The sequence below is a fragment of the Pieris brassicae genome, chromosome 4 (assembly GCF_905147105.1).
Source record: "Pieris brassicae chromosome 4, ilPieBrab1.1, whole genome shotgun sequence".
In the NCBI taxonomy this organism is placed as follows: Eukaryota; Metazoa; Arthropoda; class Insecta; order Lepidoptera; family Pieridae; genus Pieris; species Pieris brassicae.
Window position 1 is genome coordinate 17,353,093 of NC_059668.1, and position 25,118 is coordinate 17,378,210.

Genomic DNA, 25,118 nt, shown 5'->3' on the forward strand with positions numbered 1-25,118 from the left:
GTTAATATAGATTTAAGATTTCAATTTAAGACCGAATTCAAATATTTAACAATCCCAATTATACTTCTGGTTCTGCTTTTTCAACAAGTTTATAGAACTATAACATTGCAAATGCGGAACTTGTGGTAACTTTTAATAAGTCTTGTAAGAAAGAAATTTCTTTTATACATTGTTGAAGCACATTTACGAAAGAAAAATTAATTCTATAAATTTGTACTTAACATGTTCTGTTAGATTGTCATATATTAATATTAAATATTAGTTCTCCAAAGAGATTCATATATTCATATGAAGAAGTGGAACTAGAAAAGTCACTTTATACTATAGTGTATTTATTTATAAACTGTATCACTTTGCATACCAAAATAGCATTAAACAACTGTTGTGATCAGTACTGGTTAAATTCGCACATTTATAATAACTGGATTTATAGCATGACGGTGTTATAATTAATTTACGTTCAAAGCTACAAAAATACTCAGAATGAATTGTCAATTGTGTTTCGACGCAAAGCAGAAAACCGATAACACGATCCTGGTGTGAAATACACCGGTGCGCCAACCTAAATTCAGAATTACACAAAATAAATATAATCAATTTTCTTTCAGATGATAAATGAAACGAAGATGCGAGTATGAACATCGAAATGGACCCACCGAACACAATATACCACATTTACGAAATAAGATGAATCACTTACACAAGATGAAATTGAAAACGAGTTTCACACAATGAACGAGACGTACGATACTTCTGCCGATGATGTAACTTGGATATTAAGTAACTATAGTTTTGGTAATGGAACGATCAGTGAGGTTGATGCGAATAATTGGTGGGCCCTTATCGCATTAGTGCTGGTTGTGTGTACAGCTGCTGGCAATGTTTTGGTGTGCTTAGCGATATACTTGGAGAGGCGGCTGCAGAATGTGACGAACTATTTCCTGATGTCATTGGCGATCACAGATCTCCTTGTCGCGGTGTTAGTTATGCCGGTTGGGATATTGACGCTTGTGAGAGGTACGTGATTGCTTAGGATTAAATTAAAGAACAATTGCTTTAATTTGTCTCGAAATCTATTTTTTACAGATATCGTACGATACAATACTATCTTAAAATAGCATTTCTACGAATTGTAGGTTTCATAGTTTTTATATACTTAGTTATTTATCAATTGACGAAAATAAGTAAATATAATATATACTGTACTATAAATAAATTCTTTATGCCACTTTTCTTTTAAGAATTTTTTGAATTTCACTCTAGCAGAGGCTAAATTAGAAGAGTGTTGGCCTAGTGGATACAGCGTTCGAATTTCATTCCTGAGCGTGGTATCGAACCTCGGCTCTGCACCAATAGACTTTCTATGTGCATATTTAACGAGCGAGTGGCATGTACGGTGAAGGAAAATATGTCGAAGACACTGGCATTTCTTAGTCCCAAATAGTCATAGGCATGTATGTATCAGGCATAGAAAGCTGTTCAAAAAACAAATGAAAAAACGATACAGATACATAAATCTGAGGCCCAGACCCACTATTTTTTTTGAACAAAAAGATATTCAACGACGTAGATAAGTAAGTAGTTAATGTTTTCTAAAATTAATTATTGTTAATATTATTGATCTCATGGTGATATAATTATATAAAGTTTAAATATTTTCTCATATTATTAATATATATATAGTGGATGACCATTGTAATATATTAAATATTTCTAAAAACATAGTGGTCCTGTGTTTTTTCCTTTACATTTTTATTTCATTCATTTCCTGAAGTTTAATTAGTAAATTAGCCAGTTAAACAGAATTCTTCTAATTAACTTTTAATTAGTTCATTTATGTAACCATTTTATTCAGAGTCGGTCACATCAAAGCTGAGCTTTCTCTTAAAGTTTGTTTTGCCAGGAAAAAGTTTTTATCTAAGTGCGCAGTGCTTACAGGCAGCCCGGCGGTTTGCATAGAAAGATGTTTAAAATTAGTTTGTTGCATAGTTACACCACAAGACAACAATAACAGTCACAATATAAAATAATTATATATATTAAATAATGGGCTTAATAGATAGGATACTGTCAGGCCTCTCCCCTTATTTTACGCAATTCTACTGAAGGTAACTGAAATCGTTGCTTATATTAACTTATTATTTCCTCAACGAATGCCACGAGCATTGAGACGTACGACGAGACCACCACCACCACAGTTTTAACTTTTTTTTTTTATATAACTAAGAGAGGCTCACATTTACAGACCCACTCAATGCCGTGAGGGCTCGCGAGTGAGTTTCTGGACTTTTAAGAATTCCGCTCTTTTCTTGAAGGACCTAAGTCGAATTGGTGCAGAAATACTTCAGTGGTCTTTAGATATAATGCAATTTATACAAAGCGCGTTTATGTAAGAAAAGATAACAAAGCACATTATTGCTCAAAAATTGATTTATTTTAAACCAAAATACATCAGAAAGGCACATCTCACACCTTAATATAATTATAATGGTGGGCTTTGTCCTCGAATGCTGACGTCATTGAACCACCCTTAGAAGCCACTGTTGTCAGTTTCAAACCGAGCGTTGCTTTAAATTAATAACCTTCTATTAGGGCTGTGCAAGGTATTTCACTTAACAATTAGAGCCAGAGGCTTACGCACAAATTCTATTTTAAATTTAAACTACCTTGTGTTGTATGAAAACAATATCTAAATTGTATTTAATAAAGTGCGTTTTTGGGTTGCTTACCTATAGGTTTGCGTTGTGTTTGATGTTTCCAAAAAAGTCATACATATTTCTATCAAGTATAATTGAAACGTGAATAGATGTTTTATTGTGTATAAACAATAAGGTTAATACTTTCTTTCTTATATCAGTAGATTGGGGCGAACCCAGTCCTATCTAATGAGTTATAAAAGGAATGGTATTAAATTCCGGGGTAGTGTATACTGTATCCAGTTGCTTTTCGTTACACTTATCGGCGATCTTAACTTTGGGAGTTTCATTCAGTCTAAAGCATTAAATTTTGTATTTTGGTATAAGACTGACGGGTTTTTACGCCCGCGCAACTTCGAAATCTTTATAAATCTCAAGTCAGTTCGAGGGTGGAGTACTGAAATCATATCTGTGCCGGTGCTGTCAAACGGGATCTGGGGGATCTTGGTTGCTATTGAGAGCCGTGCTTAATAATTGAGAGGCGATAGTTCACTTGTTGAATCTAAACTCTTAAGTTTTGGCCATCGCGATTCAGTTGCCTGGCGTTTAGTCTTCTATAAATGGTTTCCGGAGAATTTTCCGATTGATGAACTTGATTCCGTCCTCCTCTTTTAATCTTCGCTTGTCTAGAAGGATGCTGGAGTTTCTCCCCTTCGTTGTCGGCATCCTTAAGTTCCATAATAATAATGGTTCACATGAGTACAAAGAAGCAGTGGAACTCCATGTCCCATTCCTCAAGAGTATAACATCGATCTAATCAAGCGGCGGCAAATAGGCCGCATCTCACTTAACATCAGGGGGGATTGCCGCCAAATGTCTGTCCAGTTCTGTATAAAAACAGACCTGAAAAAAACAGATTGCCACTCTTCGGTGCATGGTTTGAACTTTGACCTTAAAAAAAACTCTAAATTATATTAAAATATACCTGTACAAAGAGTATATTTTAATATATTCGGTTTATATCGATATCGTGAAGCTCAGAAATAGAATTTAATGTTTAATGTTGTTTTTTTTTCTTTGAAACCTCATTCAATTAGCAAATTATATTTTATAAACTGATACAAACATCTAATCTATAAGAAAAAAAATCTGATTGAGGTCAAATTTCATAATGTGCGATGGTACCATAAAAATTGTTACAATTCAAAATAAACAAAATATTACATTTGAATTTGGAATCTGTCATTTTTATATGATTGTAGAATATTTTGCGGTAATAAAATAAATGGGGGTGGTAAAGAGAACCAAATCGCTGTGATTGCATTACACAAAGTAGGTATGGAGCCAAATACAATTTTTAAAACTTTCCATACGCTTGGTATTAGTAAATATTTCTGTACCCGGCTACTAATAGGTATAACGAGACCTCTGTTTGTGACAAAAAAACATCTGGCCGTCCACGTAGTGTTCGTACGAAAAGGGTGGTCAAAGCAGTAAGAGAAAGAATTCGAAGAAATCCTGTCCGAAAGCAAAAGATTTTATCTCGGAAGATGAAGAAACGACTAGAACCATGTCGCGTATATTAAAAGCCGCGTATATTAGGACTTGTAGCCTATAAGAGATGTACTGGTCATTCCTTACCTGATAATTAAAAAAAAGAATAGGGTGGTAAAATCGAAACAACTTTACGAGGTTTACGGATGAGATTTTTTTACAATTGTGCAACATTTTAACAAAAAAAGTGACCGTATCAAACCTTCTCAATTAGTCGACAGTGTGCAACGTGGGCACTATCCAACTTCAGTGATAGTTTGGTGGTGTTAGCTATGACGATATGACTAAGCCATTTTTGTGAAAAAGGTTTCAAAACATCGGCACAAGTGTATCAAGATACCATTCTTGAGAAGGTAGTGAAGCCTCTTAACAACACCATGCTCAATAACCAAGAATGGTCCTTCCAGCAAGACTTGGTTGGAAACGAACGTTTCGATCCCCGAGTCCCGATTTTCATCAGCTGGATTGTGATTTATGGTCAGTTTTAGAGAATACGGCTTACTCTTGACGCTATAATAATTTGGAGGCCTAAAACAATCTGTACGATTGGCATTAAAGAATGTTTCCATTAAAAGAGTGCGTGCTTCTATTGATAACTGGAACCAAAGTTTTAAGGACTGTATTGCAGCAAATGGAGACCACTTCGAATAAGCTTATTATATTTTAAATTGTTTTATATTTTTGTATTAAACTAACACACTGTAATTGTAATAAATGTTAATTGCAATATAATTTTTTTTCTTTGTAAGACTGAGTATTTATGGTGAGACTAGGTATAGCTTTTATAACAAACATATTACTATATGAAAGAGGAAAATATTTTACTTAAGTCAATTTGGTTAATAAAACGGGGCTTACATGGAAATAGCTGAATGTCTAGTAACAAAGTGATGGCAATTTATAAATGTCCGTATTTAGCCGAGGCGGTTAGACGAACAAGTTTGTTTCCCTGAACAATGTCGTTTATAACGTGCCAAAGTTGCGGTGTAATCTTTTATTAATAGCGACTTTAGATATAATATGCCATTACGTTAATTGTATTCGAATAAAAATAATTATATTTTGAAACAGTATGTGATTTGTTATAGTGCGCTCATATGTTAAAAGTTGGTGCCCGCATCTTACACGCGAGAAAATCTGTATCACAATATTTAACAACAAATTGCTTAAGTCGGTCAAAATTTAATAATGATAAGAATAGAAAAAAAATAAAAAGACTAGTAGAGAATAATCTCAGCTATAAAGCTAAAGTAAATTTCAGAAAAACGAACCAATTATATGGAGATTTGTTTATTGCTGTATTATGCAGAAGCAGTTATTCAGTGGTGTAATAAGTCATTTTTTTCTTATTACCATAAATATTTTCAACCACGACCGCATAAAATAATATAGTTATATTTTAAAGTACCGTTATGACCTTTTCTGAATAAACGTAAAAAGGGGTGATAGACATTAAATATTCGTATTTCTACCTAAGCTTACGTTTGGTTTGCAAATTAGTATGACGTCAGGTGTTTCGCGAAATTGGCCATAATTAATTCAAATCATTCAATTATCGAACAACTTCATATATAACGCGACAGTAAATGCCGTGAAGCCTTAACAAAAAGTATGTTCCTTTATTAAAAACAATTTACTCTATTCAATACAATATAAGCACAATTTCCTTATGGTTATTTTCTTGTCGGCTTTCTTGGCAGAAATCGCTTAGAATTTATATGATCGCTCACTAAGCCATACATCTTTTTTTTTCAGCAATATATGTTCTTATATGTGCAATAAAGTGTGAATAAATATCTATTTATTTTATAGAAAGATACGAAATAAATAATATTCTTATTTGGCCTTAATAATCGTTGACTTGTTGTCCATGGTTACGATGTTATTACTTTGCTTATTTTAGTCAATGTTTTATATTAACTCCTATTTAGTATTTTTAATATTATTGTTTGTTTATAAATAACGGGAATAATCAACTAATGTGTTATTAATTTGATAAAGTCAAAAGATCATTCTCTTTGATACTAATGTTGTATTAAATAAGAATAAAATATGTTGAATTCATACTTATTTATAAGTATAGTTCTACAACATTCAAAATGTTCATATTTATCATTAGTTGTACCGTTTTAACAATAATATGTTATCTCTTTTCATTATAGCGTAAACACACTTTGAAAGAACGAGACGAAAGAGTAAAGGGTAGAAAAACGTAATTAGAGTAATTTTGTTTATAAATTAAATAATTTTAAACTGTTTCGGCAGTGAATAATCGTTTTAGTATTTTTTGAGTTTATAGGCTTATTCATAAATACAAATATATCATAATTATAGATTAATGTAGTGTTCCTTACAGGTTACTTCCCGTTGCCAGCGGTGTACTGCCTGGTATGGGTGTGCCTCGACGTGTTGTTGTGTACAGCCTCCATCATGCATTTGTGCACTATAAGCGTCGACAGGTGGGTGTCACAGATATCAGAATAGAATAAATAGAAATAGATTTCCAGTTGCCTTTAATATAAATGACCTAAAATATTCAAAACGAAATAGGCAATTAAAATTTCATCTATTCAAAGTAGAGTATATTTGCTTATTCCATATTAAGTGACGAATATTATCGACTATGTTGTAATGTGAAAATAGATAATTGAACGCTGACAGGCTTTATTTCGTATAGAATAGAATATTAAAGATTATATGCAAATTATATGACTATTTATATGCAAGATAAATGCTTGTATGGAGAGTAGGAGGAGGAGTAGATGGAGCTTCAACCTCTTATAGACCTGGGCATCGGTTTTTGTAGCTGTTCATTTATTGTTTCTTTTAAATAACTGTGTGACAATTCTCTGTGTCTGATAATGTCGATTTTTCGATACAAAGTTATGTTTTTCTTACTATTTTCACCTTAACCGTACGTATGTAATTCCTTATTCATTATTACATAATTGGAGCTGAATGCACCAGCTCAGGCCTGAATGTCGCTAGCGTATCTATCAATAACACTGTCACTATAAATATAATTTTAAGTGCATGGATATGTAGGATGCTCAGTCTTCATTAGATGGCATTAAAAATACTAGTATAATACACATTTTTTCGAAACATAAATTTGTTTTAATTTTATAAAATATTGATTTAGTAAAATACGAAACTAGAGCGAAGTAATCTCGCGAGAAATCTTCTTACATTCCGGACCTTAATGGGGTAATCAGTGAAGTACTTTTTACTCCTTTTACTGATGAATTTGAAATTATTATTGAAACTATAAGTAGATGAACACCTTCTATAATATGCATATGTAAGATAATCTTTGGTAGAAATCATTGAATAAATTAGAGGGTAAAAGCGTAATTAATATAAAACTTTTTACTTATGTGGCGATAAAATGAAAGGAAACTTTGGTATGAAAAGTTGTTATGCAATAAATCTTTTCTCAGTCTTATTTAGTATTTCACTGTAAAACTGTACAACCTATGGGAATAAAATCAATAGAAACGAACTTAAAAGAAAGAATGTTCAACAACAGATTGCAAGGCATTGTTCTGGAATTTGCTGTAAATATTCTAGAATCAGTCGTTGAAAGAAATAGGTAGTAGTGCTAATCATCCGGGTTGCCAATACCATTTACCTGGGTCGTACATATACGTAAGTAATTTAATACCTTCGACTACAAAAGAGTCAGGAAATTAGCTAGAAAATATATAAAAATAAAAATATGTAGGTTTAGGTTTAAAAATTTAGTCACTCGCTTAAATTTTTATTTTATATTAGAGACTAAAATTATAGGAGTTTAGGGTTTATTTTGCGCCAAAGATTTTCTAATATAAAATCGGTAATGGCATTGTAGAATGCACTTCTTAGGAGCCACTTGGAATGTAACTCTATGATTTGGGCCCCACAAGAAAATAAATATTCTCTGATGGTGGAGCACATCAAAATAAATTTCCGAGACACATTTACATGAGGTTGTCTTGGGTATGGTGGGATAAAACAAGTTAGAGGTAAGGAGGGACCTTACTATCACACTATATTTTTTAAGGTCCTTAGAGGTGCAATATATAATGCGGAAATGTTAGAGAGACTGGGGCTGCGTGTGCCAAATATCCACTCTCGGCGTGGTAAGCGATCGCAATTGCTGGCAGTGCCTCCGGGGCGTACGATCTTACTCAGAGAAGCAGCATTTACGCGTGTCTTGCGCATCCTAAATAGTATTGCTTGTGAGACAGTTGTTTTTATTTGCACGCTGGCTGAATTCACAAGAATTGCATTATTCATAATTAGTTATATAAAGGTTTAGATTTTAAAATTTACTTGTTATGTTTTTAGTTTAGTTTTCTATTGTATCAGTATTAAGTTACTGTAAAAATAGGAAATAAATAAAAAAAAATATTTTTGTTCACAGATATCTTTCTTTGAGGTATCCGATGAGATTCGGTCGAAACAAGACGAGGAAGAGAGTGACAATCAAGATTATGTTCGTTTGGATTTTATCTACCGCCATGAGTCTCCCTCTCAGTTTGATGTATTCTAAGGTATGTAAAGGTAACAGAACCGCGATTATGTAATGCCTAAATATTTAAGGGCCTTAAAAAATGAAAAACATTACCAAATAATAATGAAAGGTATTAAATATATGGCATTGTATCGTAGATAAGACAGATGTATAAATTTCGTCAAAGCTCGGCCACAGATCAGAAATATTGACATCAACTGTCATGATTGACATTGTCACTATTTATGACAATGCGTGTGCATTTTGATACTTCAATCAATGGAATTTATTTATATGTACGCATCTAACACTCGGTCTAATTGTCACTTGTGGGTGACAGTTTGATATTAAATCACGCATAACATAATTATTTAAATCCATTACTTATCAAGGGAATTTGCTTTATTAAGATAAAGAGTTTTATATTTGAATGCTCTAATCTTAGAAACTATTGGTTCGAGGTAAAAAAAATATTTTTAGTTGGATTCTTTAATCAATGAAAGATAAAGACATGGCACTACGACTAAAACGCAGGTATAGATATTTTGTAAAGCAAACTCGAAACTCAATTATATAAAATGGATTTTTTTTATTCAAACTATTTGACTATAACCAAATGAATAGTTTATTCAAAATCTATAGAATATTTTATTGACTTATCCAAAATTACAATAATATCGTTAAATAATGTAAATTACAAATTAAATTACAATAATGTAATTAATGAAGGAACGTGATGTCATTAATTTTGTTATCACCAACATTGCTCTATCTTACATTGTATGTATTTGTCAATGTCAATGTGTCATCTGTCAGTTGTGCGATGTCTTTGAGTTTTAAATTTCGAGAGCTCCCTAGATCTTTCTCGACAGTAACTGCCACGTGGTTATAGTTATATTTATATAAATATTTGGACATTAATTTTCATACAACAAGAGTTTTTCATCAATATTACATTATATGATTAGTTAGTATTGCAGTATTTAAAAAAAATATTGTTTCAGAATGAAGAATCAGTGCTAATTGGTGGTTCGTGTCAAATTCCGGATCCCCTTTACAAAGCGATTGGATCCGTTATATCATTTTACATTCCTCTGGGCGTGATGCTGCTTACATATGCCCTGACTGTGCAACTTCTTGCAAGGCAACGGAAAGGCCTCGGGCAAGGATGGGCAGCAGGCTGGCTTGGTGGGGTTCCGATCGGTATTAGTTTTATATAAAAACCTTTTTGCTTTTTTAAACTTTTAACCATTTTTTACGATGATATTAGTTTATTTCAATTGTAAGTTACTTCGACTTTGTTGTTTTTTATTTGTAACATTTTTTTAGAATATGTCATAATATCTATTCCACGGGTTCATGACTTAAAAATAAGAATAATTAATATAGAAGCCTTAAAAGGAAACTAAAAAAATAATATTAATTGGCATCTGCCAACAAAATGGATGACGTTACAGTTTTAAAAACATTTCCGCAAGTCGTGCTTAGTCAGGTAAATTCTGAAATAACGACGAAAAATTAACTTTGTTGCCACAATCAAATTTATAACTTAATATAATTTTACAAATAACTAGATACATTTTTTCTACGTATAGCTAAATCTATTAAACGTATAAGTGTTATTCCTTTCTCTTCTCGATAATTTTCCTTAGCTGGACAACAGATCAAATTCTAGTTATAATCAAATTCCTATCCGCTGCGAATTTAGATCAAACGTTTTGTATCCACTATTGTCCGTAGATCATTGTTGATTTTCAATACAAAACACATTTTTCGATTCCATCGCTATATTGGAGAACTTTATTGTTTATTTATTAATGTGACTGACGTAACTTTAAAAATATTTACACCAATATTGAAATTAAATAATCATAATACAGTATTTTATTTAGGAAAAACATTACAACAACAAAAATATAAAGTATATCTATATCGAAAATTATAATCTAATGTAATTAAATGCTACTGAGCAATTTATTGAAATTTAAGTATATAAGTAATACACGTTACTTTATATATAATTACGGTAATAGCTTTGATGAATCGCGAGATTCATTATATACTTGATCAAATCGGTTGAAGAATTATTTCATCTTCCTTAAGAGGGTTTGAGGTGAAATACTTACGCGTATGATAATCCCAACCTAACAGCTAAGCTAAAAGTGTAATCTGTTTAAAAAATATTTGGTGACCCTTTTATGTAAGCGTTTCTTAACCTAGCTTTTATACGATTATATGAGCACTTCGTAAACATAAAAATTGTTTGCTTCTAGATACTGTGCGCTATAGACATCAAACCCGTATTCGAGATTTTGCTCTTCAACTTTCTTAATATGGTATAACGTTGTTTACACAGAACGCCGCTGTACTTGGAAAAGGTTTCTAAGTCCTAGAAGCGGGACTCCACAACATTCAGCAGCTTCAACTGAGACTGAATTACCACCGATTGACAGAACTTTCTTAATATGGTATAACGTTGTTTACACAGAACGCCGCTGTACTTGGAAAAGGTTTCTAAGTCCTAGAAGCGGGACTCCACAACATTCAGCAGCTTCAACTGAGACTGAATTACCACCGATTGACACTAGAGATCTGTGGATTCAGGATTCGAGGTATGTCTTTATCATGATATTCGCATGTCCGTAATTATCGCTTGTCTTTTAGAATGTATGTCCTTATATGCACCTGCGTGGCTATTTAATTAGAGTACCTTTACCTTTCGCCCTCATTCCTAGGTAACATTATATAAAAATCATACATCTATAAAGTATTATTAAACTACTTTAATTTAAAAATATTTTAATTTTACTTACGTTAGTATATTTATTTTAATTGACTGATTGATTACATTTAGCTTAACTTAACGTATTAAAATTATAAATTATCTTATTATTATATAATTATTTTTATTTAAATATTCATATAAAAATGAAGTAAGTAACGAATAAGTTAATCCAGTCCAGTTGTCCAGTCATTAAAAAACTCGCACCTTTTTGAATTTAAATGGATTATGTCTTTGATAACCGCAAACAAGATATTTTACCACCGTCACAAGGCTTTAATTTACAGTTCCGCTTTTGTGTGTATAAAAATATTACTACTACTATAAAAATATTAAAATACTCACAATTCTGAGTACTTTATTTTAAATCTTCTTAGTAATACGACGTTATACTTGGATCAGTACTGTAATAAAATAGTCAGAGTAGTTGCATGCACCCAGAATATGTGAAATATTTTTACAATTGTGAATTATATATTATAATTGAAGCTCAGTTTAAAGAGAGATGGAGCGTGAATGTGACCGTCATGGTTCATGTTACGTTTTACATTATTCATAATGCTAATGTTGTAGTATTATAAAATACGATTTTTTTATAAATCGGTCTATGGATCGTTAAGTACAAATAATTTTTTGAATCGTGTCGTAACTTTTTGGTTGATTATAATGTACTCTTAGCTATGCTTCCAGAAGCCGGATGTAGGCCAAAACTGTTGCGATTTGGGCCTTGTACTTGAGAGACCGCAAGTATGTAGATTTTATTAGTGGTTATTCAGAGACAAACCATGCATATTCCGGTATTACTTAGAGTAGCAATCTTGAACTTTTGCGTTTTTCTGTAATGGTTAATGATTTTGGGCAGATGATAGTTGCCTGATTCGAGATCGACCGCCGTTACTACCCGTTTGTACCCTCAGCTAAAACTAACCTTTTGAAAAGACATGACATGCAATGCATTGAAATAAGTACTCCGAATTTCATAAATTAACAGACATTTTTAGTTGCCCATTGAACTTTTTGAAGTTGTTTGTTTCTGTATGAAGGCATATGTATTGTTTGGTATGTAATATTATTGTAAATATTCGGCGCATTGGTGTTATATAAATAAATCTTAAGAACTAAAGCAGAGGATGCTGAATGAGTACAGTACATGTAATAAAAATACAGTACAGTAAATGCGTTTTTGTTAACAACCTTAACCGGTAACAACCTTCCTTATAAACTTTGTAAGAATAATATTTGTCGGTGAGTCTAATTTATTATTGATAGAAGTCAACCACGATTCATTTGTCTCCCGAAATCATTTTCATTGAAACAAACGAAACTGTATTGTAAAGGAAAAAATCTTGAACATTAATTTCCCTAAAGAATATTTCAGAGCTAGGTTCCGAAGGCACAATTGAACATTTTCTAAAAACAAACCACGATATGAAAGCATTGGAAAAGTTTGTTACAAATTTTGTGTATAAATAACTTAAAACTAAATTGAATTCACTAATATAATATGCATCGTTACCAAAGGTACATTAAATAGAAAAATATACTCGCAAAGAGAAATGCATTGAAGCTTTTTGTAAACGTATTACCGTTTCGTTTATTACTCAGTACTTAAGTTGAGTAAAACAATTTTAATTGGTGAGTATAAAAAACTGCCTGTTTCAGTAATAAAACATATTAATGATATAATTTGCTCTGAGTAGAATATTTTCCTTGTTTTTCTACTTTGGTGCTACTCCATTATAGAAGGTTGGCAGTCAGTCTCGTGGAGCTTGTACCAGGTAGAGTTCTGCATCAGATGCAGAACTCTGCTGCACCAAATCCGTCAACTCCCTTATTGGTCAGAGCATCACACTCCATGATTTTTCCTTCTACCGTCACGCCGTTTGATGTAGTAGTAATAATGGCGCAACACATGGCCCAGGGACGCAACTTTCCGTTGCTTGATGGATTCCCTAACGTGTATCTATAATATCTTACATTAGTAATGGCAAGAAATTGGTTGAGAAGTCCAAGTCCCAGTTGAACTCTCGAACTACCTACCTACGGCCGAAAAAACTCAATTCCGAAAAAAAATATAATAACCTGTTAGAGTAAATAGACAATTATCCTGCGCTGATTTTTAGTATCTAGTGTTTTTGTTTTTTAAGAGACACACACACAATTTAACATTATCATTTTATTTAAGGAATGTCATTACAAGTTTTGTTTTAATAATATAAAAGATATTTGTAAAAACAGTCGTCATTGAACTAATAAATAATAGTTTTGCTCGGTGTAGCCTTTCTTAAATTATTTTGTTCAAACAATCATAGCCAGGTTTCTTTTATGTGTGTCTTCGAGTTATTACGGCAATAACGTGAAGACATACAAATAACGTTCGCAGTATTCTGCGAACTAACTAGACTGCGTGTATATGCACATAAAATATAGAAAATCCCAGCCGAGTCTCCTGTATTAAGGCAACAAATTCAAAAACTTCCAAATAGAATTTGGCATTAATCGATTCATTTTATAAATTTACTGAATATAATGAGGCGTAAAATTTGCTAAAATACACGGATAACTTTTAACAATTTTTTTTTGTATTAAGTAATTTAGGTTATGGTTCTATTTTTTTATATTACGTTTGGTTATGCACTTTTTGCACTTTACTCATCATTTTTCTTTTTTTAGCTTTTCTCTTACTAGGGTTGCCTGGAAGAGATCGCTTGTTAGCGATAAGGCCGCCAGTTGCAACCCTTGTAATTTGTATGTCTTGTATTATTTGTGTTTTTTAATGCAACGATGTGTGAATAAATATATAACTAATTAAAATATTTCTTGAAATATTTATATATACTATAAAATATTTATTAATATTTATAACAGCTGTGAAACACATATTTCAAATGTTGTTTGATAGCTAGACACTAATGAGTCACATTGTTAGAGGTGGTTAAATATAATAGAATAAAGTTTTAGTAATTTTAATAGAACTTAGCATATATTTAGAACATTATTATCTACTACCAACTTACATTTACAACAGTGAAGTTCGATGATAAAATGGTAAAAACGAAAACGATAGGAAAATGTATAAACAAAATAAATATATGCATATGTAACTTGTGTGTGTAACTTGAGGTTACGGTTTTTCTAGTGTTAATTTATAAATTCAAAAACAACGTTAAATAAAAGTAATCTCGGAAAGTAATTTCAACTCTTCAGTGTTTAAGTAGCAAACATTTAGTCCTTAAAAATAATTTCTAAAAACGCGTAATATGCATTAATAAGTCTTTTCGCGTGATTTTCAGTAAACGTATTCAGCGACTGAGAAGAATAATTAAGATTATTCCACGCATAGAAGAATATGAGAGTTCCAATTGTCTGACTTGTATATTATCGTGTACATTTATACGCGTGAACTGAAATCTCGCATTTTTTTTATTGTCTTGTATGGAGAAAGGAGCTTACACTCGTTAGTAGGTTTTTGCATGAGTTTATTATTTTATTTAAAAAAGTAGAAAAATCTTATAGTCTTCATTTAACGTGTTTTTAAAGAATTCATTCAAAAAAATAGCCAAAGCTCACTGAACGTGTATTGATTGACACGATTATCAGTGGAACAAATAAAAACTTACTTATTACAACCTTATACTAGGAATAGTTAAACTTACAATAAGCTAAGAAAAAGGAGATCATAATTCCTTACTTATGAAGTCTTTACAACGTTTAGGCACAAGACGGCAACGTCTCATTTCATTGATAAACTTAAGAAAAAAACAGAAATTTGTCTCTGATAACCGTATTTCTGTCAGTTTGACGTTTCTTTTCGAATCTGGGATCAAAATCAAAGATTTAGATTTTTTTGAATTGTTTATTTTAATTATAATAACCAGTTTTAAAATATTTTAAAATGCCTAATAATAAAATAGAACGCTGGATTAATTGGAAAAAAGAAGGAAAGGTATGTAGAATTGTGAATGTCGAGTAAAACTGAAAGATGAATGTTGCTTTTGTTGAATTTTAATTTGTTTCTTGTGTTCGATTACAGCAGCTTTTTAGAAATATATTACGACCCATAATTGTCGGTCCATAAACCATCATTACCATCCGGTAAATAATAATTATCGGTCCATAATTGAAAACAAAGTTTTAAGTACGAACATAAAAGAGGAGAAAATTAAGGCTTGGAGCGAAATAATAGAGAAGTCGTTTATTTTAACAAGTACCTGTATCTCAAAAACTACATTGTTTATTAAAAACATATAATTGTTTTTTAGTTGTGCATGAACAGAGCTTAAATGGATGTTCTCTCATTTGTTACAGAAAGCAAGTAAATATAGTTTTAGTTTCGGGGAAGCCTTATATGCAGATATGCATAGTTTTCAAGCTCTGGAAAATCAGCACCTTCAAAAAGAACACTAATATAATATAAATTTAAAATTACAGACAGGCATTCTAGTGAAGACTTTAGTAATCACTTTAAAATCAATAGAATAATGTAATAAAACTGTATCAAAAATAAACAGAGCAACATATTAAAAATGTTTTACTTCATACTCAATTGTTAAAAATCTATCAAACTTAAAAGTTTCTTTTATAAATATGGCCCTCACTGCTGCTCCATGCAGCAAGAGAACACGCTGTGTTTTGAGATTAGGGTGCTGTTGGTGGTGGAGGCAGAGTCTAATCACCATCATCAGAGATAGGTTCCTTTTTCAATTCAATGGCTATATTGTGCAAGACTGCCAATGATTTTATAAACATCTTGGTTCTGTTGATATTCTGAATCCCCTGATCGGTTGTTCCATACGTGAAAACATCTCTCTACCTTATTGCGAGTTCTAATGTGGGCATAATTGTATGCTTCTTCTTTATGAGTAGTCGGATTTAGTACTGGTTTAAAAAAAATCAGAGTGTAAGCATAGCCAGAGTCTCCATGTAATTTACCATGAACTTATTACCTCTCAAAACATTGTTTAAACGGCTTTAATTAAACATCCGTCAGTCATAATTCAGGTTATGTAAGACTTAATCTAGGGTGGCGGCTAGGATAACGCTAGTATAACAGTTACACCGACGTTTTACCAGGTTTAGGTTATTCCGGGTTTATTAGTAGACATTTTGCTTATTCTTAGGTTATTCTTGTTTGTACCACTGTATAAGTATACAGACAAAGTTAGACATTTAAATTTCATTTATTCAAGCTAAGACCGTAAATTTCCTTAAGTGACCGTTTTTTTTGAAGAAAAAAAAAGAGTCAAACCAAATAATAACAAACGTGTGTGTGTGTACTTGTGTACACACGTAAGAAGTGAAACTTCTTTATGAGCTTATTTTACGAAAATTATCTACTATATGTATCTTTACATAAATTGGTTAAATAAAGTTAAATAAGATAAAGTTTAACAAAAGGCTTTTATTATCATAGACACGAATGCAAAATAATACAATTATTTCATTTTACCTTATTACATTTATTATAGAATTTCATTATTTATATAGAATTTCATTAATTGTAATAGAATTATTACTATCGTTGTTATCGATATTATATTTTTTTTTATTAATGGCTTCGAATCAACCGGGGTAGGGATAAGAAAAAGATGGCGAGTAACGGAAAAATGTGACGGTTAATTTTTTTACAACGCCGATAATGACGTTTCACTTTTTTATTATTTATTTTTTTAACAAATGTTAAGTGTCTTTCTTCCTAAAAATGTTACAAGTTCATTACAGTAGTTGCATGTTGCGATTGACGTAATAAATCCTGAAGCTTAACTTAATATTAGTGTGCTATTTGTAGAGTTTTAAATATTTTTTAACTATATTGAGTAGATATAGTTAAAACTATTTTAAAATTGTTATATAAATATGATATTGTTTGAACTATTGGTTCAAAAGTTTTGCTTATTTTAGTTCGTTGAGTTTAAATCTAGACCTAAATCATAACGGCTTAAAAGAAAATATGCTTTTGCCTGTTTAAAACTTAGTTATATTAGTTTTTGAGACAAATTAATACATGTTCAGTCTAGCATGATCATGCTTGAAAAAGAAACTCGAACACTTTTTTCTTTTAGCCGTACCATATTCACAAAAAATTATAGTGCTTTTAAAGTGCAAGAGATTCAGTAATATATATTGAGATTCAGTTGAAAAACATTAGTAAGGGCTTTTTAAACTGTTACCGAACTATAGCTCTCACGCCGGTGTACTTCCTGACGTTACCGTCAAGTAATACGTCAGAAACTACAACTGACGTATCATAATCCTCTGTCACATGTATTGTCAGAATATTGAGTTGCTTTTTACTTGTCAATGTGTTGTGTTGTATACTTGTTGCACAGTGAGCCTGCTCCGTCAGCAATGAGCGCACTGCATCATTTTGGGGCAGAGATGTTGCGTCTGTCGCGCGGCTTGGAAGCTTCTGCTGCAGCTAAGACATCCAAAGGGTATATAGCACTTAATGTTTGCTTCACATATTAAGGCATACTTAGCGAGTCAATAAGTTTTAATTGCATGTGAGAATTGGGTATTATGAAGCAAGTAGTTCTGTTCAATTAAGTTAGTCAAGATCGTTTTGCTCAAAGGAATGTGATTAATTTTTTCAATATATAAAAGTTTAGAAGACATGTAGATTTAATCAAAAAAGATTATAAAAAAGACTTAATGGACATTAATATGCTGAGTATGTCTTGGTTAATAAAACCCACACATGGCTTATAAGTGTATCAGATATTCAAGCATGAAAAAGAACCTTTTCGTAAGACTAGAAATATTAAACTAAGCGCTTTGCATATATTTAAAGCAAAAAAAAAAGCAAAGCGCTAAAGGAGCCAAATTCAAAACAAGGAAATTCGTTTCATGGGACACATCCTACGTTAAAGAAATACCCTACTAACAATTAAATGCCCTAATAAGGTTTTGTATGTTTGCCAGATTTAGAGTAGTAATCCGTCATATATCTTTCACAGAACCAATATATCCGATAAAGGCGGTATGCTTACACCAGGCTCGTTAAGCGTGTCATCCAGTTCACCGTCATCTATGTTACTAGACAAAAGACGACCGTCATCTACATGTGACCCTAACACACCACTACACCGCGCCAGAAGTGCTTCTGACGATGAAAGCAATGATGGTCTTCTAGCTCCAGTCACATTAACAGCAAAATCACGAAGTTCTGAAGATGGTCTACTTCTGCCTCCACCTTGCACTTGCCCATATTTTGGCTCAGACTCAACTCCCCCTCGGCGGACAACAGAAGTTATAATAGTTCCTGGTGGGGATATCAATGGATGTAACGGTTATCCTAGGAACGGAACTCAAAACTCTGAAGATTCTCCCAACTTTTTTAGACGCCCAAGTAGAGGTGCATCTTCTATAGTGACCTGGGAAGAGGCCAGAAGATTTCGACGTGGTTCAAGCTTTGGCGCTAGGACAGCTTTATCCACGCCGGTAAGAACTATTCGAAACCAAAGATCTATCAATTGTCGTCCGCAAGGGTCAACACCTACACTACAAAGACAAGCGCCCAGGACACATCATTCAAGAAATTCCAGTGTCATATCACGAAATTCATCTCGACATGGGAGAATACTGCGCCTAGAACAGAAAGCAACTAAAGTTCTTGGAGTAGTTTTTTTTACATTTGTTGTGCTATGGGCGCCATTTTTCATTCTGAATATGGTACCAGCAGTATGTCCAGAATGTGAAAAGAGAATACCAATATGGGTATTCGATTGTGTACTTTGGTTGGGTTATGCCTCATCTATGGTGAATCCTATTTTCTACACAATTTTTAATAAGGTGTTTAGACAGGCCTTCAAAAAAGTGCTTTTGTGTCAGTACTGTAAAAAAAGATAGCCAGCACCCTGGGAGCGTATCCGACCATCCTCTGATCCAGGGCTTGGAGCGCTCTCAGTAAATAGAAACGTAAGATCTCAATTTGTATGAACAGAGCTTTAAGTAAAAACGCTTTTAGGTAAAATTAGTACGTAGTTTTAAGGAAAACACATTTTTTTCTAGTCGTACTCTTTAAGATATTGTTTTGAGTTACAATTCAGTTTTTGTACTGTAATTTATTTGGTGTTAATTTATTATTATAAATGAAGCTTATCAATACACAAAATAGTTTTATACAGTAGTGTAAAAGCAGACTTCTTGTTGCTACCCAAGAGTATATAAACAGCTTTGAGGTATACATTTCAAGGTACCGTGTTGTGTTGTGCAAACTAGCCACTTAAAAGAAAATTCCAACGCAGTAACTAGAACAATTTTATTATATATATTTAGCATACTACACTAAAGCTATGAATTTTTCTTTGTTGGGTAAAAGAAATTATTAAACCGTTAGTTGTGTTGTATAAAAACTGGTAATGTGTCATTTCCATTACCTGATTTAATAATATATCTAAAAAGAAAAATCTTTCAGCGTATGTCATTGTATTATCTATAAAATGAAACAATACCTTATTGTTATGTAAATTAATTCACTATTAATTAGCATTATTGTTACAAAACTGAAAACTGTATTATTCTAGTCACATTAATGAGTCGCGATGAATTATGAATATGTAATTATAGTTAGTAATATTACTTAGAAGTGTATATCTGTTAAATGATTCCTTTGTTGTAACGCGATATTTGTCTTATTCTGAAAATACGTATTTTATTAATTTAAGTATATTTTAATCAAATAAATGTCGAATTAAAAATCCTGTATACTATCTGAAAACATCTTGTCTCAAGAAATGAGAATTTTGTACGAGGGATCTTTAGGTATAAATATATCCGATATAAACAAGAGCGAGGCATATAAATAGATTTTCCTAATATAAACGTGTACCTACAGTTTAATGTAGAACAGAATATTTTAATATAATAAAGTAGTAAATTTTATATAATAGTGTAAATGTCACGCAAAATTCTATAAAAACTATTGTAAAAATAATTATAAAATACTGAGTATTAATAAACGCATTGGATCGTAACTTTTTATTTATTTTAGTATAATTAACTTCTTAGCTTCTTACCAACGAGGTCCTTCATGGCCCTTTCAATATAGAAAGGCAATTGTTAGCTTCTAATATTTATTTAATTAAATTCTAAACATTTTTATGAAACATATTCTTAAGAATCTTGCTATAAGTGCGCATGTGCAATAGTTATTCATTTGACTCGTTCGGTTGTTTACGAAATGTTACGAATTGACTCGACGAAGTGGGATGGTCGAGTCGGAGTAGGGAAGTTGTGATTACAAAAGAGGTTGTGACACATGAGCTCGGGCTATTCCTTTGTACAAGTTTGAATTTATACAGTTCACGTAAAATCAGTGAAGTAAATTATAGTGAATCAACTACCGCTAACACAATAGAAATTCAAAGTAATCTATATTGTCTCGTGAGATATTTTTTTCCAACCTATAATTCCAAATCGGAATCCTAATTCTCTGGGGTCGCACTGCCCAACCGTCGCTCCTTTGCGGGTATCTATGTGAATGTATCCATGTCAAGGAAAGTTGAAAAGGGCAAAGTTACGTTCGAATCGGGTCTTTGCACCAATGGAATTATCTAAAATTATATTTAATTATTATAAAATTATAGGGGTGGACCGCTCTTAACATTTAGGGGGATAAATGTCGTCCGATTCGCAGAACTAACCGATTTTCTCACAAAATTTCACGAAAAGCGGTTGAGCCATTTCGAGGGAGTTTTACAAACACCGTGACAAAAGATTTTTATATATTAGATTAATGTTAAGCAAAATAGATAATGACACAAAGTATGATTGGCATTTACCTACAGTTTTTATTTTATTTACGTGAAGCAACAATAACTGCAATTTGTTCCTAGAACAGTTGAATGACAACAATGTAAAAGCTAGCAAAAAAATATTTAATTTATTTGATTGAGTAAACTGACCTTTGACTGAACACTCTAAATTTCCAAAAAAACTAAATAGAACCAAAATATAAAATGAATAAGCACTTTATTTTAAAGCCTTTGTTTTAGCCAACACAGCTTTTGAAATTTATACTAACGTAAAAAAATATTCAATTATTTATTTTTTTATAATCCTTGCATAGTTTTAAATTCAACTTAATACCAGGCAAGCACTTATTATTAAACTTCCTATGCATTTTTAACAACCTAGAATAATTCAAACTAAATCAAAAGTATCGTATTGAACTACGCATGAAAAAGAATTGCAAAACTTGTATGCAAACAGCCATTTGACACGCGATACGATTAATGTTATCATTTCGTCTATTTATGACGAAGATAGATAGAAGTATATATAATAATGATAGCGACATCAGAAATAGAGACATCAATTTTCCGATTCGGTAATGAAACTGACGTGATGGAGTGCTGGTTAAATTACGTAATTATCTGAGACTCGAATGCTTGACAGCTGTAAAGCATTCAAAATAAGTTCTATTTTAATTAATACGGATTTATGCGCCCATACACAACCTTGAGTATGACATATGTGAGTACTATCGTGTACGGTATAATCGAAGGCAAGAACTGTACAAGGCCTTCCTGTATACAAGATATATACAAACTCAAAGTAAAAAATCATTTATTCATATAGATAACACAATGTACACTTATGAACGTCAAAAAAATAAAAATTAAATGCTTCTAATTTTACATTTACTGCGAGTTCTCAAATCAAGGGCGTAGAACTGAAGAGAAGAACTGGCAAGAAACTCTACGCCACTCTTTTTAATCGCCAAGTTTTTATTTATTTATACAACGTTTGTAAGGAGCTGCAGCTATAACAACATGTTCCACATGAGATCTTAAGTAATAAAAAATAAATTAAAAAGAAAGATTTGTCTCACATTGTCAGCAACAGGTATGATGAAATAGGATACATGTTGCCTAAACCACCAATAGATAATTAAATCAAAATTTATTTCATCATATAAGTAATTATGTATACTCACATCAACATCAATATCAAGAAGGAAGACCTATAGTTACACATAAAATAATATATAAGGTCGCGAAGGCGCCTAAGTCGTTTGGAGATACGATACGATAAGATAGTAGCTACGTGTACTGGCAGTTGGTTCCACAAACAGGTGGAGTGCAACAGAAAGTGTCTAAAATGATCTGTGTGTATGTAATGCAACGTCAAGATGGAACGGATGGCATTTTGTATTCTTCCTCGACGTTCAATGCAGGAAAGCTTAAACCTGTCTCCTCCGAGAATTGCTACATTAAGTGAATTAAGATTTTTTGTTTTAAAAATATAGATACTAATTATTGCTTCAATTAATTAGATATCACAAGTAGGTATTTTTGAAATGCTAATTAAAGCACAGCTACACCAATCAGTCTCAATGAATTATTAATTGAAATGTAGGGCTCATCACTATTGTCATGAAAGAATAGGTTTTTATTAGCAACGGCTTTAAGAATAGGGTTGCTACATTAATATTTTATTTTTTATATAATATCAACTTTAAATATTTTTATAAACCTTCTATTTTACTATTAGGCAGATACATGAGCAAGTTACAAAATCTCTCTTATGATCTAATGGATGAGCTGGATCGAGGGTTAAACGCTAATAGCGAAGAAAAAAGAGGAGATGAAGGTCGTAGATCGATTCCCGATTTAAAAAATTGCTTAGGGTTGTGAAGTATACAGGCGCTGAGTGAGGAAAGTGCACTAGGCGCCTCAGGCACTTCATAGGCTGGATTTAAAATGAAGTTTAAGTTGTATAGATGGCGGTGAATGGTGACCCTTCAGTAGATACTGACGGTAAGTTATATTTTCTTAAAATATGATGGTGATATTTGAAAATGTTATTCATATCACGACATTTGCAAAATCCGAAATGTGAAAACACGTTGACAACCCTACGTATTCGGCGATTTTGATTGAAAACACACTTTTTGATTATGAGCAAGAATTTTGTGTTCTAATAATGAAAATGAAGAGAAACAATGAGTCACAGTTTTGGAGTTATTATTTTATAAGGGAGTAGCTATTTACTAAAAGTTTGTATGTTGCTTTTATTTTGTCTAACAATAAATAAAGATGCTGGCGTACTTGCCACCGACGCTGCAGAGTGCGTTTGTCGGTGTTCAAGATGCATTTCACTCTTCTCTTAAAGCACAAAGTTATATTGGTTGGAAAATACTAATAAAGGTATAATAATAAAACTTTATTGATTATAGAGATATGGCTGTGACAAAATCTATATAACGCTAGTCCCAACACTAGGGAGCCCCTCTGTTGTGTGTAACTAGATAACAGTTATTGTTGAAGTATTTCCAAAAGAATTCGACTTAGGGTTCAAGAAAGAGCGTACCAATTCTTGTAAGGCCGGCAACGCACTTGCGAGCGTTCTGGCAATGTAAGTAAGTGTCCATGGGCGGCGGATCACTTAACATTAGGTGAGCCTCGTGCCCGTTTGCTTCCTATTACATAAAAATATCCGTGGAACAAAGTGCATGTTAATTTTTTTTGTAGTGATAATCAATGTAAATATTAAAATACTCAGATGAACCTCACAAGTGTGCCGCGAACACACTGCAAAACTATAGACAGGACTAAACTAAATGTACTATTATATACAATTCAAAGTTGATTGAAGTTACTATATTCAGTACAGGTATGAAAGTTTGTTTTAATAATAAAATCTCTAACAGATACGTGAGGTTTATCTACTCAATGGGTCAATATTAATTAATAAAGTTTGTTTGATTTCATCTCAGGACCTTCGTTGTGTTACAATAATTGAAAAAGCACTATCTTAGTTCTTTTGTTTATTATTACAGCCATTTACAGCTCATCGGACCTTGGTATGTTCGAACAAGAACTTGTATGATTGTCATGGCTTGGCCTGCTCAGCAGTATATTATTATTTACCTTTAGTTTTGCTTAATTTCCTTACTCTGCTGATAGAACGTCCAAAAAAAGTCTTCGGCTAAGTGACCATAGAACGCAACTTCTGACGATATCTTTAGTTTTAATAAATAACTATATAAGAATAATATATTACGGGATAATGTATCCTTGGCCAGAAGGCTAAAAGTGCCTTATAATACAACCTATTTTTCAAATTATCTACGACTGTCAACATACACTACGCGGAAAAGCGTTACTACAACTGTACAACATAATTCACAATAATAGGCCTAGTTACTGTTGACCTTGGAACTCAGTACTTAGTAATATGGCCGCAAAACTACTTATTTCACAAAAAAAATAGTATTTAATACATATAAATTTAGTTTTATATGTTAAATTATAGTATTAAAAAATATATTAATGAATAATGTTACATAATTATTCTTCTTTCTTTAATCAGATTGCCTGGTCATGTTGATGTCGACACAGGTCCACTCACTTGGTTTCTAGCCTGAGCCTCAGAACCCGTATTAATCAAAATATAAAAGATATAATTTAACAATTTTAAGAACTAAAGAACGTTTATTAAATAACTTCCTTTTTAATGTTACAGTATTAAACTCATGTTCGTTTTTACAAACCAAGAAATATGCCTATAAAGGCTAACTTAAATGTCCGATTACACTAATTGACGAGAACATAAACCTCCCCTATTCTAATCCTTTGGGTAACAAAGCTTGGAGCTTTACCTTAATTACCTCGGGCCCTTCAAAGATTTCAATTATAACCGAGAC

At 32.1% G+C, this 25,118-nt stretch overlaps 1 protein-coding gene across 1 annotated transcript; it reads left to right on the forward strand.

Moving 5' to 3' along the window:
- The first annotated feature begins 731 nt into the window (after nucleotides 1-731).
- On the forward strand, nucleotides 732-19,781 carry LOC123708390 (5-hydroxytryptamine receptor 2A-like). The gene is made up of 7 exons (XM_045659065.1): nucleotides 732-1,017; nucleotides 6,547-6,649; nucleotides 8,596-8,725; nucleotides 9,690-9,888; nucleotides 11,174-11,297; nucleotides 17,797-17,901; nucleotides 18,424-19,781. The coding sequence occupies exons 1-7, from the start codon at nucleotides 732-734 to the stop codon at nucleotides 19,313-19,315; spliced, it is 1,839 nt and encodes a 612-aa protein (XP_045515021.1). The 3' UTR covers nucleotides 19,316-19,781.
- The last annotated feature ends 5,337 nt before the right edge of the window (nucleotides 19,782-25,118 follow it).